We start from the raw sequence: 16,424 nt of genomic DNA, 5'->3' as shown, positions 1-16,424 counted from the left end.
GGCACGCTTATATGTGCATGTCATTGAGTCACCAAATACACAACAGGTCATTGTTGGTATTTTCGTTTTCATAGATCAAGGCTTCACAGTCAGGTACAGTCTGGACTTTGCAAAATTCACAACTGCGTGACTTTACATGTTTGGATATTGATGCAATATTGAGAAATGAATGTAGATATTTAAAATGTTTTTTGAACAGTCAAGATCCATTTCACTCAGACCAGAAGATGCTTTTTTATACTTGGTGTTGCTACACTCCCAGTAACTCTGGAGATGAAGCCTATTACTGTATCCCACATTATGTTTGTCCTTCCCTGAGCCTTTATGCCCTATTGCTATGAGCACTGTAATAGCCAGCAGCCTTGCCAGGTCCTTGTTGGTTTTCATCAGTGCTCTCAGCTACAGCCCCACTCACTGGAAAGCTCGCCACAGTTTGCAGCAAGAGGATGACCCCTCCTCTTGTTAGCCTGGCTTCATGATGAAGACAACAAAACTGGTTCGCCATCGATTGACATTTAAGATCCTGATTTTTTTTCTGCCAAATGCTGCTTCTTAAACAGAAGACAGCTACAGTGTATTTGCTTCAGACACTGGCTCTGATTTGTAAATCCCACCCAGGGGAGAGGTTGTGTATTTCACTCAGAGGATTCCATTGGGAAATCAATGAATCAATACAGCTGCAGTTTGGAGAAAGTGGCATAACCGTTGTTTATTTTCCCCCCAAAAAACAGAATTCAAACATCTCACACCATCCTCAAGAAAGCACTCAAAAATCTAAAGCACCACTTACACACTCCCTGGAGGGTGATTCAAGTTGAGCCATGAAACGATGCCCACTCCATCAGTCATCCTGCAGCAAGACAGAATGGTATAGAGCTCCTCAATGCCAAATGCCAGACACGGTTGAAGAGAGAAGCACCCAGATGATTGGGTTTATTAAAAGCTTTGTTGTCCTGTGCCACAGCCTGGTGATTGATCTCCTTTGATGTGTCCTTTTACCCTGTGTCACATTAATAAACTATGTCTCTGCTGAGAGACTGACAGGCTGTCTCCTCCTCTGAAAAACATAGACGGAGAGGAAGGAAGAAAAATGGGAAGGGAGCGGACACAGAAGAGATGGAGAGATGGAAAAGATGCAGATGGCCACATTAACATTGAAAGAAAGAAAGAAGGAAAGGAAAGAAATACCAAAAAGTTGTTGTTCACAGCAGCATTGCCACTTTTATTGCTGATCATTATGGCACGAGAGCCTGAGTCAAGATATTCATCCCATTCATCATAACATCAGAGTCTATTATTGCCATATTACATAATATCCCTATTCCATTTTGCAAACTTTTATATTCTCTGCATGTTTAGTAGTCTCAAGTGAAACATATATGCCTTAATGGCAGCTGAGACTGGAGCACCTTGGGGGTTTCCTTCTGGCTATTTCAGAAAGTCTAATGTCAGCTGTCCTTCCTGCTTGCTGCTTCATTGTGTGTGTACAAGCAGGCAGAATCTCAGGAGTAGCTCTGGTGTGAAGGAATGGACTCGACCAAGTGTCTAAATGAGCCCCAAGCATCAATGGGCATCATGCGTTAAAAGCATATAACTCCTTCCCACACATGTACAGTAATGGACAAGTACACAGCTCCAGCACTTGAGTGAATTTACACATCCTCCTGCTCAAGTGTTATTCCAACAAAAGTGAAAGTGGTTAAGTTAAACTATAACTTCACTAAAAGTACTGGTAAGTAAAGTTCATTTGTTACTGTCCACCACTGAACATGTACCTTTATAATTTGACAATCATCTGTTGCAATTTCCACCCAACTGAAAGTACCATAGTGGCTCCAAATGAAAATCCAAATGAGAGCGTTGACAGTTTCCTTTGACAGCCATAAACACAGGAAAAGTGTGAGATGTCTTACCTTGTCACAGCAGAGAGGGGATTTCCCTCTTGGGATGTTGAACATTTCCAACCATTTCTTTTGCAGTTCGTACAGTCTATGGAAGAAAACCTCCCCCAGATGTTGATATTGTCTATGTGTTTGCCTTTTAAACAATTAAAGTTTTATATAATGTTTTGTTTGCTATAACAAATAACACAGCATAGAGCAACAGGTGTCCCTTGAGTCTTGTGCTTCCTATCAAACTTTTTGCAATGTAACAGTGAAATATCAGGTGTAAAAAATACAATGAATGATGGATGAATTCAATTTAACATCGACATTTTCCCTGTAATGTTAAAGCTGGGTTCTTGTCACTGCATGGCCTGTTTTTTTAATGTGGATATCTGTGACAGAGATCTGTTGATAGCAAGATAAGTCAACTTAAATTTACTTATAAATTGGTTTATAAAATAATTAAGTTGAAGTGGAAGTTGAGTGTTTAAACACTGAATTGTAGCCATGAGTTACTTGCTGACTTAATTCTGTTGGTCCGCTTGCTACATTGCCAGACTTCACAACTACTCAGAGACAGTTTCACAGAATCTTCATTTAGATTTATGATTTTGGATAGAAACCAGCTCACAGAAAAATACAAAAGCCATCTCCTGCTGTTGAATGCCTCTGTTTTCCTCCTGTTGTTCAGTTTACTGCACTTTCCAAGAATCCTTACCTATATATATATATATATAGAAAAATAATAATACATGTGGGCAAAAGTTACTATTATTTGTCACTGTTCATATATGCACATATATATAATTTTCTGACTCATTGAGGCTTCAGGGCCTCAGTGGTATAAATGTTACACTACTGGAGATTTATTATGACTATATGCAATCTATTTTAAATATGGCCATTCAAATGAAAAACAAACACGAAGTAGATAATAACTCCCTTGACAGTAAATATCTAACAGTACAACAATTTAGTAAGTTGACCGAAAAAGACCCATTCTATTCTATTCTATTCTATTCTCTTCTATTCTGTTCTGTTCTATTCTATTCTATTCCAGCCAGCCAGCCCCCAAGTTGGCATTGCGCATGCCCAGTTGTTCGCTACGGAAGAAAGAGGAAAATGTCTCTGGCGAGGTGAGTGCTGTGACAAGGCTTTTTGTGTTTAAAATAACGATATTTGGGTTGTATTTTGTTTCCATGCTATGTTTTAAGGTGTATCGTTTTGTTTTTCTATCATCCATTAATGGTGTTTTGTAGACTACTCGCCCTGAATTTCTTGTTTTAACGAAAGCTAGGCATCGGCTAACGCTAGCTAGCTGAAATTGTACGTCGCATGATTGACGTTCAGCGTTAGCCAGCTAGTTTAGCAGCTTAAAACCAGTTACACAGAACAAGTTTCTCCAAATGTGTGTAAGAAGTGTGTTATGCCAGTGCTTCATTTGGCTCTTTAGAGTTGTATTAGTCCGACTTTTACCTCCTTAGTAGGACTGCAACTAATAAGTAAAGCTAAAAGCTAGCCCGCGCCACTCTGGGCTAACGTGAGCTAGGCCTTACAGCCACAGCAGTAGCATAATCACACAAAACAATGAGACTTATATTCGTCCCATTCTGCCTGCAGCTTTTTACCGGCGCCAACCCAGCTGTCCCAAGACCAGCTGGAGGCAGAGGAGAGACTCCGTGTCCAGAAGTCATACTCCACTGCTCTGGTTTCATCCCATAGAGAGCCCCCTCCTTACGGACACAGAAAAGGCTGGGTGCCTCGTTCACTAGAAGTAAGTCCTCTAATCATTAATTGTACAGTTACTTCTAGATATGAGGGAGCCGTTTGAGATGCTGTGTGCTTTCTCACCTGTTTGGTAATAGTTAGAGGAACTCTTGTTGCTGATGAATGCCTAATGTGCCAGAAGAGTTATTAGAATAATACTAGGTATATAATAATATAATACTGTGTTTCTACAGGACTTTGCAGATGGAGGGGCTTTCCCGGAGATCCATGTGGCCCAGTTTCCTCTGGAGATGGGAAGAAGGAAGAAGACATCCAATGCATTGGCAGTGCAGGTGGATGCAGAAGGAAAGATCAAATATGATGCCATCGCCAGACAAGGACAGGGCAAAGATAAGGTATATTGGCGACAAACTACTTCACAATTTCTTGCCACACATCATATTCGGCAAACACTTCCTATTATTCTAATTGAATGAATAAGGACGTGCCCGTTATAATAATGGAAGTGATTTGTCTATTTACATTGTACCATTATACACATTGTCACTTGATTTGATTACATAGGTGTCACCATTCAACTTTTTTCTAAGCATTTCTCATCCCTCATTGTTGTAGGTGGTCTTCAGTAAGTACACAGACCTTCTTCCAAAGGAAGTTCTGAATGAAGACACTCCAGAGCTGCAAAAGCCTGACGAGGAGGCTGTAAAAGAGGTAAGACATCTTGGATTGAGTATTTATATGGGAATTGTAACGTTAATCATGGAATGGAGATTTCACTTTACAAAGACAATACACCCAACAATGCCCCTTTTTATCACTTTCATCTCCCACTTTCAAGATGTCGCTACTTTATTGAGCAAAGCCATAGAAGTTATGAATCGATTAACTTTCTCATTGCTATTGAAATCAGGGGAAGACTGTTTTGGTAATGTTTTGTTCAATTTCAAATGGACTGAGTAATACTGTTCAGTTTAAAATTATCATGGTCACTGTTGTGTGCTCATAGCTTACAGAAAAGACCCGATTAGCTCTGGAGAAGCAGGTGTCTCAGAAGATTGCCGCTGCCATGCCTGTAAGAGCTGCAGACAAACAGGCTCCTGCACAGTACATCAGGTATGTTTCAGGATGTAGGGAATGCAGCGTTATTTTATAGCTCGCCTCATGTCCTGAAGACATGTGATTAAAGATAGAAGTAAGAAAAGGCACCGATATTGGTCACACAAAGTTTAATCATTTAAATGTATTTTGTATTGGCACTGAGTTTTTTGCATGGTGACATTTCTTCTTCTCTTTCTCTTAAAGATACACCCCATCCCAACAAGGTGTAGCTTTTAACTCAGGGGCCAAACAGAGGGTGATCCGGATGGTAGAAATGCAGAAAGATCCCATGGAGCCTCCACGTTTCAAGTAAGTAAAACAGGAATTAATCTAATTACAGTTTATATTAACAGTTTAAACTGTTAATATAACATTTCTTTGAGATTTGCCTGTTTGTACTCCTGTTGTTGTGTTGATAACTTAATCATCTAAATTAAAGTAATGGCCAAAGGAAATATGAGTGATATTGAATACTATGATCAGACTGAGAAGAAGCTTTGTAAAATTAAAACCCTTCGGAATGAATTTGGTTCGATCTAATTCATTATAAATGATATAAGGAAAGTTCTCATGAAAAAGGTTCTCATGAAAATCTTAAAACATAATTGTAGAAATAATTACACATGTTCAGGGAGATTAATCTTAATGTCTTCTTGACTTTTTTTCTCCCCTGTGGAAATACAATCAGATCCACCTCTTGTTCCAAAGAAAATAATAAAAAAATGTTATGTAATATGTGTTTCAGAATTAACAAAAAGATTCCTCGTGGACCTCCCTCTCCACCTGCCCCGGTCATGCATTCTCCAAGCAGAAAGGTAATCAGGCGTTTGTGAATGTCATTTTGACAATAAGGCATGTTTTACTTTTAATGCTCCATTGATAGATTTAAAGTAAAGCATTGTTTTGTCCAAAAGACAGTTTGTTTGATATAGTCACTGTCTTTGCTTTTTAGATGACAGTCAAGGAGCAGCAGGAGTGGAAAATTCCCCCGTGTATCTCTAACTGGAAGAATGCTAAGGTAACATAATGACGAGAGTTTATTGGCACACTTTATTTATCGAAATGTCAAACTGATTGTTTTATATTAGTTTTTAATGCATGGCATAATTTATTTTAGGGCTTTCTGTTTAAGTTTCATTTCCCAGCTTTCTCTTCATGGCTAATTTTCTCTTGATGTGTCTGATTTTTCAGGGATACACTATTCCTCTCGACAAACGTCTAGCCGCTGATGGCAGAGGGTTGCAAACAGTTCATATCAATGAAAACTTTGCCAAGCTGGCAGAGGCACTGTACATAGCAGATAGAAAGGTGTTTCAATATTATTCAACAGTTACCAAAAATATTCGCTTTTTAAAAACAATCTATGTATAAGTAACACATGCTGGTTTTGTCTTTAGGCCAGAGAGGCTGTGGAGATGAGAGCTCAGGTAGAGAAGAAGATGGCCCAAAAGGAGAAGGAAAAGAAGGAGGAGAAACTGAGGGAGTTGGCTCAAATGGCTCGAGACCGCAGGGCAGGGATCAAAAGTCACGGAGACAAGGGTGAGTCCAAAGGAAAAGAGACCAAAAAGTAGAAGATATCAAAAGGTTTCAAGTTTTCAATCAATCATGATTATTTTGTATGGCCATTTCCTATCTGTGGCTGTCCTGCTGTCAGTGCTGTTGCCAGTTCCAGATCTGGAACACAAGTGGCATAAGTGATGACAACCCTTTTTTGCCCTGCCCGCGCTGATAGCACCAAAAAGCTATAAACTGTTGTGCCCACTTCCCTACTGATAATTTGCGCATATTTTAGGAGAAGAAAAATCTGTGTTGTACTTCCTTTTTAATGTTAATTTTAGTATGCTCACATATCATCGACTCAGAAAATGTACATTTTTACTATACATTCTAACATCTTACATGCCAGATTCAGTCACAAGTTTATTGAACACTTCATCCACAAGTGTTTTCCACTTTTTCTCATTTCCCACTCTGTCTTTCTCCCTTTATATCCCCAAGTTTCTTGTCACGTCTGTACTTCCACTGCACCATTTCACATCATCTGTCTCTCACTCCCCCTCCTCATGTGGTTTTCTTTCTTTTTTTGTTTTTTAAATTTCTTCTTGGTTTTCATGTGGCAGGTGGTGAGGACAGCGAGGCCAGGGAGCGTGACGAGATCCGCCATGACAGAAGGAAAGAGAGACAGCACGACAGGAACATTTCCAGGGCTGCTCCTGATAAGAGGTGCTGGACATGCACTTTAAACACTCCCCATGTGAACTCACCCACCCTTTCTGCACACATTCACACACGCACACAGGTAAAGATCTACTGCTCACTGCTGAATCATTCATGGGGCCAGAAGTAATACTGAACAAATGCAGCAGGATTCAGCAGGGTGCTCAGGCAGTAGTCCTTGCCTGCAATAATCCAAAGACATGTGCACGTGAACTGTGTGATCAGTGTGTGTATCAGTGCGCTCACTGTCATATTGGCGATTGATGGAATTGTGGTTCCCTGGAGGAGTGGAGGAAGTGAAATTCATAGGAGAGCTCATTACAATCACAGTTCCAGCTGTCAGAAAGCAGAAACCTTGTTATTGTCACATTGCCTTTCACTTAACTCTGAGATGCCTGTTTGCTGAAGGACAGTTGAAATGTGAAAGTCACGAAGAACTGTAAGAAAAATTTAAGCACCAACCTCTAAACCTGCAGGCATACATAAGCAGCCACCATATTATCACAATTTGAAATATGGAAATTTTTTCATCTCATTGTGTGTGTGTGTTGCTTAAAATCAGACAATTTTATTTCTTCTAGGTCCAAGCTTCAGAGGGATCAAGAGAGGGACATCAGTGAGCTCATCGCTCTGGGCATGCCAAATCCTCGTTCCTCCAGCGAGGCACAGTACGACCAGCGGCTCTTCAATCAAAACAAGGTTAGAATGCTATATAACTGCAAAGATGCTGAATGGAGCAAAAACACAATGATGTACAAGGCTGATTATCCAGTTGCACAACATGAAGAAACAATTTCAATAGTAATTACTCAGTGTGGACCTATTACCTCAAGTTATAACTGTTACATTGTTATCCACTTTCATAGTAAGTCTATTTTTCCCCCTCTGTCTTTCCAGGGTATGGATAGTGGTTTTGCTGGCGGGGAGGATGAGACGTATAACGTGTACGATCAGCCTTTCCGTAGTGGCAGAGACATGGCTTCAAACATCTACAGACCCAGCAAGAACATTGACAAGGACGCGTACGCAGATGACCTCGATACAATTATGCGCACCAGGTACTAAAATTACTTTGATTTGATCTGTGTCTTACTGCCACTTTCAGCTTTTACTTGACTTGAGAAAAAGCACATCTGGGCTAGTTTGTCGTTTTTTTTTAAATTTTGGTGACAAAACCATATTTGTTGATCCTTCCAAAATATTGTAGCTCTGAAAAAGGTTTTACATCAAGTGTTTGAACACTCTGACAGTTATTTTAATATTGTTGAAGTGAACAAGCAATAAACGAAACCAATTAATTTATTAAGTTTAATGCCATAAATAAATAAGCCTCCAGGTTCCTTTACATTTTATATTATGAGTGGTTTGATAGAAATAATTAATAATAATAATAATTAGACAGTTTATCAACCACTGCCTGTGTTGTTTTTTTTTTTTTTTTTTTTTTTTTTTTTTTTGGGGTGGGGGGTGGCTGGCTATCATGAGTAATTAAGTGATGTAGTTCGCTCAGAGGAAGGAGTTCATTTCAAAAACAAGGAAAAGTGGACTTATTTTCTGTAAAATCAACTGAAATTATTTTTCAGCCCACAAAGACCCCATTGCTTATATTTTGAGAATGGTTAGATTTTGATGTAGGATCGTTATATTTGTCAGGTAGTTAACAGGGCTGCTGATGTTTTATCATTCTCAAATGTGAATCTAGACAAAGACACCAAAAGCCTAAAATTTCGAGGTCAGCCTCATGTTATTTTGAAGCACGAGGCAAGCATCCACATGATGTCCCAGCAGGAGACCTTGTCCTTGGGGCAGCAGTGCCACACTATTAGCCGAATAGAGCCTGTCCCATATGTTTAGTCACCAGCTTGTCATTGTCCTCCAGAAATGTTTGGCTGGCTGCAGGGTGCTACACCATTTTCCATAACATTAAAAACAGAAATCTTTGACTCAAGCCTTTTTCATGAAACATAAAAGCATATGTCCCATGGAATATTGTGATATTTTGATGTTTGTACATCCACTAAAGTAGAAGCAGCCTGCTAGCAATCAGTTAAGAGTTGTAAATCCAACCATGCTACTTTGAGAGAAATAAATCCACAAGAAAACTAAAACTGCTGTTTATAGCATATTTAAATAGTTTTACTTCTTCTGTCCAACAGCAGGTTTGCTCCAGGCAAAGAGTTCTCAGGTGCTGACCACGGGCAGAGGCGAGATGGACCAGTGCAGTTTGAGGAGGATCCCTTTGGTCTGGACAAGTTCTTGGAGGAGGCCAAGCAGCACGGTGCTTCCAAGAGGCCCTCTACCAGCAGCCGCTCAAAGGACGACTACCACGACAAGAAACGCCGGAAGGAGTGAGAGCACTCTGGACAGTCTATTCAGGGCCGTTGACTGGCATCAGCATGTTAAAGGATCAGGAAGTAGTCTGCACCCTGTCAGCATATAAGAGGGATTTTAATATACTCAAGTCTCTATCAGGAACGTGTCTCTCATTTGTAGTTTCCTTTCAGTGTGAAAGAAGGCAAGAGATGCTCTTTTGTCTTTTCTGTTTTTGTTATTGTTGTTTACCTGACTCTGTTAAAAACGTGTTGAGCATTCTTGCTACATATAACATGAATAAACATGTTAATATAAGGCAAGGGAAGCTGAGATCTGAGATTGGCTGATGTCATTTCAGATATGGACGTTAACATCAGGGCCCAGGAAATTTGCGGATTTTAGTTATTTACTTCTTTTATATACATGTATACGCACCCAAGAGAAGCTCAGCAGGAAGTGTTCATATTTTTCCTTTGTCAGATTTGCCCCCCACATTCCTCTTTCGGATTTCTTTGTCAGCTGTGTTTTATTTAAGCCCTTGGTGTATTCGTGAGCAGAGTTAGTCCACATTTGATGGCAGGATATGTACAGTGATAAACCTGTAAGATCTAAAGCAAACCAGCTTTATAATTCTTGTATATTATAACCAATGGAATAAATTTCATAGTGTGTTACTGGTATCTCTTTATTTCTTACAGAATTCATAGTTATTTACTGATCCAGATGCTGCTTTTGCTCCATCTGCTCCTTTCATTAAATTTAGAACAACTTAATTCAAACTTTTTACAACATAGTGGGGAGCCTATTGCATGTGTAATTGTTATAGTTTGCCCATAGTAGATTTCCCTTATATTAATCTTTTCCTGAGTAATGCATCCCATTAACACAGATGATTGAAAGCCTGAAATGCATTCAGAGAAGCAATCAATTACAAAGTGAGTGGTGACTTTTTTTTTTTTTTTTTGGTTTGTTTTGTTTTTTTCTAGCAGAAATGGGATCTACGATTTATGTGATAATTAGAGCAAAACTAGTTCCATTAATTACAATTAATTATGAGTTATGCAGTCTGACAGTTTTATTTTCCCAGGCTTTGGAAAATAATCAACATGGAATTACACAGCCCAGCAGACCCACAAATCTCTACACAGTGCCATCTTTCACTCATGCCTGAATAGGGCTCAAACAGTTGTTATATGTATGTGATTTATGTTTTTTTCAATGGAGAGTGTTTGTAGTTATGGCTTCACGTATTAGTGCAGTGTTCTGGATGCCCATGCTATGTTTTATCACCTGTCTGTTCCACCCATCAGAAAAATTACAGCCCCAGAAGTATGGAACAGCATATGGAGAAGCTCGCAATCGGAATGAGTCCCGGCCGAGAGAGGTGAATTATATTGGCATATCTAAATGGATCGTTGTACCTGCAAAACATTCTGCAGGAGTGTAAGAGTGCAAATTTAGCAGCTCCAAAATTTAAAGCCAACACTGGCATGAAGAGCATTGGGAGGCAACCCCCCCCTCCGTCTTGCTTCTATTTCTACTACTACTTTTATTCTAGTAATATCCGCAAGCTCTGTTTCGTACCACCTGTCTAGTCACTTACAAATACTGAGTCCCTCTGCCATCCAATCTGCCCTGGTAAGTGCTGCCCACAGGGCATATTATAACTTTACGTTGTCCACATAACACTGCCTACTGCTCTTGGCAAAACTGCTAAGCATACAGCTATTAACACTAACATTAGCCATGTAGAAATAGGAAAACGGCTCCTACAAAGCTGTAATCGTAGTTCTGGATTTGGCCATTTCTGTAACTGCTGTTTAAACTCTAAGCGCATCATTTAAATCCATTGGGGTTGTGATTGACTGCTGCCTGCGCTAAGTGTAAAGATGAACCAATGAAAATAAACGCTTTAGGTTTAAAGTAGTGAAATCTTACAAATGATGGCTTTACATTTCTTTTTCTCACAACCAATTGGGTCCGTCCAGCTTCACTCTGCCTCCTCTCCGCATCTCTGGAAGCAGAACAAGAACATATTAAACCCTCTCTCAATTACATTAAGTGGCTCTGATGCGATTTAACACTGACCTATACTCATGTGGAGAGGAGCTGACATGCTCAGCAGTCATCTCATTCCTTATCAGGGTGGAGGGGTGGGGTGGGCCTGATTTGTCCCTCTCCCCTCTGCACCTAGGGAGACACAGGATGAACATAACAGAACCATGGCTCAGTCCTCGGAGAGACTATGATGTCATTTAACACCTGACCTGGACTGACATTTATCATGTTGAGCGGTGTATCTGCTGTTAAACTCTGCCTTTTTTTTTTTTGTCTTTATTTGTCTGTACTTTTAAAATGCCTGGTATATGGTAATGTGAAGGGGAGCGCGCTGAGGTGTACATGTGTATCCCAGCCCTGCCTGCGCGAAAATAAATGTTGAATGAATGGAAAGTCACCCTGCTGCCTGTGTGAGGTCCTTTACGGACAGCAGGCGCTCGTTGTAAGGGCCTGCAGTGAGTGTGAGCGGGAAGAAATCGATCTGACCTCTACCAGGTCAGAGTAACTGACTCATGGGTGGCTCGATTGGTGTTGGGTTTTGAAATCACATGTATGAACAGGGAAAAGATTCCTGGCAATGCACAAAATTAAAGAACTCTTAAAGCAACAGAGAACATGTGCACATTTGTGCACGGACCATCACTGAAGTGTTAAGGACAGCTTCATAATGGGTTCCTACTCAGCACTTGTCTGATTTTATGAATGTGCACAAAGGAAGATAAATGAGATTCTTATTCATGAAGATACAAGGAAATTGGTTGCTTGGCATTGCCTTTGTGGGCTGTTGGGTGTAAACGGTAAACATATTGTGTGGGTCCATAATAGTCACAGGCAGAGGCCATGATGGATAGCTCCTTATCTTTGCACCAGAAAAAAACAAACACAGATGTAATAAACAATATTGAGTTGTAGCAGGGCATCTTTACACACTTTAAACTTGAAGGAGGACAGCTTACTTTGTTCTGTGATACATTTCTACCCCCTTCCACCCCTCAGTGGCAGCAAAGCAATAAGTTTGGTGATAAATTTCTCCAGTGCCACTGTTGACCTGTCGAAGACGGTGGCCACAGAGAGATCTTATCTCACACTGTGAGATTTGTTCTTCTCTTCCAGTATTGAAAGCTGTGGCGGTAACAAAGGCCATCTTTTTGTTTTGTTGAAGAAACACACCCACGTCCAAGGAAAACAATGGTCCCATTTCCTCTGTGCCAGCAACACTGTTCTTCTTCCAGATGAAGAGATGAGTCATTTCTGAGGAATAACCAATTCAATCCTGAGCACAAATGTTTCTTCCTCAGTGTGACCACAGTGCAGACACTGATGTCACAGCATTTCTGACATTGAGGTGTGGCCAGATGTTCGAAGTGTGCGAAACGTATCTAGCTTCTATTACTTAATTGTTAACAGGTGACAGTAAAGTAATCAAACAGCTCACATTATTTTTGTGTTGTGTGCTTGACTTACCAAAAGAGAATTAAACATGATTATGCAGCCCTGAGGAGCGTCTCAGCATCTTTTAGATTGATGTTTTGGTTTGTATGGCTCATAGATTTATTTATGCCCATCAGATTCATGAAGCAGTGGCAAAAAAAAAAAAAAGCAAGCAAACAACAACCAATGAATGTAGGGTATAAATCCCTCTGAAACATGACCCATAGTAAATGCTTATGTCACTCCATGTGTGCTAACACATTAGCTACTCTTTGCTTGTTTTTCTGCGCCCAAAATTTATTAAATGCTGCTTTGATTTGCAATTCAATACATAAAACGTTCATTAATTATCAACCTATTATATTCTCTGCTTTCAGGATGAAGAAATATGGCCTATATTATGTTCCAGCTGAGTAAGTTCTAACGTTATTACATATCACAATCTGCATATTCCCTGGAGGCCTTTTTACATTTGTATAGTTTATTTCTATGTGCACTGTCACTCTGCACAGTGGGAATTTATATTGTGAATACAATGCACAACGCCACAAAGTCTCCAAATTGAATCCGTCAAACTGACATTAACCGTGACCACACATCTACTTGAGCTGTCTTTCGCTCTGTCACTCATTCACTTTCTTATCATTAGTTCCTCATCTGTACATATTTAGGCTGAAATTCACTCATCATTATACCGGCAGTGTGGTGTCAGACAGAGTTTACTACTCACTGGGAAACGGTCTGCCTGTCAATCTGTCCGTCCTGACTGCCTCACCTGAGTCCCAGAGAGCAGAATCTGTTCTGGCTCCCTCTGTGGATAATCTATTACGGGGGGGGGGGGGGGGGGGGGGGATTTAGACGAGCGTAACGATGTTTAATGGTTGTGTCAGTCAGAGAGCAGTCTTCACAGAATCAGGCCTGCTCACTATAGCGTGGTGGGAGTGTGCATCAGCTGCTCTGGGATTTGCTGTGACACAAACTGATTGACGCCGCAGCCAACGTCTTCATCTGACGAAGGAGCAGGGAAAGAGAGCAGAGCTGGATATGTTGCTCACATGTTGATGATCTAAGAAAGTATTGCCTAATCTTCCGCTGTCTCTCTTCCTCCAACTTGTTCCCATTATTCCCCCTTTGACTTGTCTTTTGCAAGCAGTATTTGCTGACTGCAGTTATCCAGCAGCGCTGGAAAGGAACCTTGATTGGTATATGACTGGCATTGCTCTGTTCGTGCATGAGCGTAATTCCTGGCAATGAGCGAGCTCATTTATACTAATTTATATGGTTACTTGTGTACTATTCTGATTTCATCATTTGTCATCTACCACATTTAGACGCCACTAATGTATGAAATAAGGCTGCTTGCCTAGACTTCCTCTCTTTCAGCACTGGGTCTTAATAGGTTGTTGGGGGAATAGGATGAGAGATTGATTCTCCTGATGATTTCATTAGATGACATCAAAGCAAGGAAAATGCAACAGAGAGTGGGAACATATCTTTGGAAAACATCTGTCGTTTGAATGAAACTGTATGAACTATGGCAGTGACATGCAACGTTGTCTGTGGAGATACAGTAATTACGACGTTTTTCTCATTATGTTGGTGTGTCATATTTGTACAGATAGCCACATTCATTGAGTTAATATATTTAGTTTATGATGCAATGAGGATACCGGAAAACAGCTTATTATAGATCGTCAAACCAACGGAAGAATTAATATATATGAATGGTTATACGTGTGTGAATGCCAGTGATCAGACAGCCAGGTCATGTGCACAGGGGTATTGAGTTGCTAGAGGGGCTCATAGGGGGATAGTTTATAGGTCAAAGACGGATATATAGACACCCCATCTGACACCATCTGTTATTGTACAGATACAGCATTTGGATAGTCACACTTCTTTTGTAATTCTAACTCCATGCTTTGGTACATTTCATTTGAAATGATTATAAGAAGTATAAATAAATATAACTTAAGCAAAGGCCCTCGCACACATGAAATGTTTTGTGACTGTCCACTATGTGGCGCTAGAGAACACCCAGAAGTTATTCATCACTTAAATCAAAATGGCTGACTTCCTGTTGGAGAGGTTGTCATCCCCCAGGACTTTTTGCTCATCTGAATATGACACATAGCCTATGTGTAGCAACTTTCATTCATTTATATCAATCTGGAGCCAGACGCTAGACTTTCTTAATGGGGCTGATCAGGTTTCATGAGTTTTGGGGCTGACTTTGTGCTGACAAAGAGGTGCTTGTTTTGGCAGAAAAATAAAAACTAAACCCTTCGGATTGCATAGGGCTCTCACACTGTCAAGTACTCAGGCCCTAAATATATGAGTAGACACAACAGTGGGTTTTCATAATTTCAGGACAAACTGGGTAGGAGACGTAGCACTTTTAATACATGGTGCCCAAATTGCAAGGGTTCAAAAGTTATTGGACATATGACTACTAAATGTTTTATTCGTGGGCAGCTTTGCACCATTTCAACATTTTTTTGAGCACAAAAAGCTCATGTGTCTCAAACAGTCTGTCAATGTGAGGAGGAAAGAGATGCTTTTTGTAAGACAACAGGTACACATAGGAAAACCAAAAAAATGGCAAATGACCCAGCAGATAGAAGAGGACAAGTCTTGTGGATGAGTGGGCATAAAAAAGCCTTAATGACTGCACAGCAAGGCCTGAAAGCCCTCCAGAGTATAGCTTTAAATGTTTTCTTATCAGTTCCCAGATCTCAGTCCATCTGAGCTGTACTCTGCCTGCTGAGGACCAGGCTAAAGGTAGAAACCCCCCCGCCAACAAGCAAGAGCTGCAGTCACCTGCAGGGAAATTCTGGGACAGCATCAGCAGCAAATATACTAAATGTCCATGAGTCAAAGACTCAGATTTTAGCAATCTATCAATCACTTTTAAGCTCCTAAACTTTGGACCGGATATTTAAAAAAGGACCATCTTTCAGAGACAATTCCTTCTATATTGTTTCTCAAATTAAAGCTGAGTTTCAGTACTTCAGTGTTATACTCATTATTTCATTTCAATTGAATGAATTGAGACAGGAGGACAAAATTAGTGCATCTGTCTAAATACTTGTGGCCCAGACTGCATGAAGCAGCTGCAAAATGAAAATGAAAATTATGTTGTGAAGATTATCTGAGAAATGACATTGACATCAAAGCATTGTTGGTGTTTAGCCTGTACACAATAAGTCCAGCTGCCATTGTGTTGGATTATTATTGCATATGGCCGTTGTGGATAAAAACATAATTGCAGCCAGCAGGTTTTAGAGAGCACAGCAAGAATAGATCTTTCAAATTTTCTAATTCACCGTTTCCACTGTCTCATCAGAATGGACTGCAATCACAATTAAAGCTCCTTGCAGTGCCCTTATCAATGACAGCGGATCCTCTTTCTTTTTAACCCTGCTTCTGATCCTATTAACGCTGGATGCTTATCAACTTCATCAGGTTCTGAATGGATGGGAGCTTAACTGCCTTTGTGCACAATGGCAAGAACTGACACAACTAATGTTCCATTATTCCACACTCAAGGTTACAACCTTGAGAGGAAACAAAAGTTAAAGCCTGAGAAAAACCAATTAGAGAATCAAATCATCAGATGTTATCATTAGCGTCTTAATCATGGATGTCACACCCTCGAAACATTGGGCATCACATCACTGCCATCAAACACTG

The 16,424-nt window shown here is 40.2% G+C and overlaps 1 protein-coding gene across 1 annotated transcript; it reads left to right on the top strand.

The window, feature by feature from the left end:
- Positions 1 to 2,982: 2,982 nt before the first annotated feature.
- Positions 2,983 to 9,916, top strand: snw1 (SNW domain containing 1). Its single transcript, XM_029496574.1, has 14 exons — positions 2,983 to 3,022; positions 3,507 to 3,660; positions 3,848 to 4,009; positions 4,230 to 4,325; positions 4,621 to 4,727; positions 4,917 to 5,021; positions 5,458 to 5,527; positions 5,665 to 5,730; positions 5,904 to 6,020; positions 6,110 to 6,251; positions 6,833 to 6,935; positions 7,511 to 7,628; positions 7,827 to 7,987; positions 9,086 to 9,916. The coding sequence occupies exons 1-14, from the start codon at positions 3,009 to 3,011 to the stop codon at positions 9,279 to 9,281; spliced, it is 1,611 nt and encodes a 536-aa protein (XP_029352434.1). The 5' UTR covers positions 2,983 to 3,008; the 3' UTR covers positions 9,282 to 9,916.
- Positions 9,917 to 16,424: the final 6,508 nt, after the last annotated feature.

Source organism: Echeneis naucrates, chromosome 24, assembly GCF_900963305.1.
Source record: "Echeneis naucrates chromosome 24, fEcheNa1.1, whole genome shotgun sequence".
Classification (NCBI taxonomy): domain Eukaryota; kingdom Metazoa; phylum Chordata; class Actinopteri; order Carangiformes; family Echeneidae; genus Echeneis; species Echeneis naucrates.
Note: the sequence above shows the minus strand (reverse complement) of the source record. Positions and strands in the feature narration are given on the sequence as shown.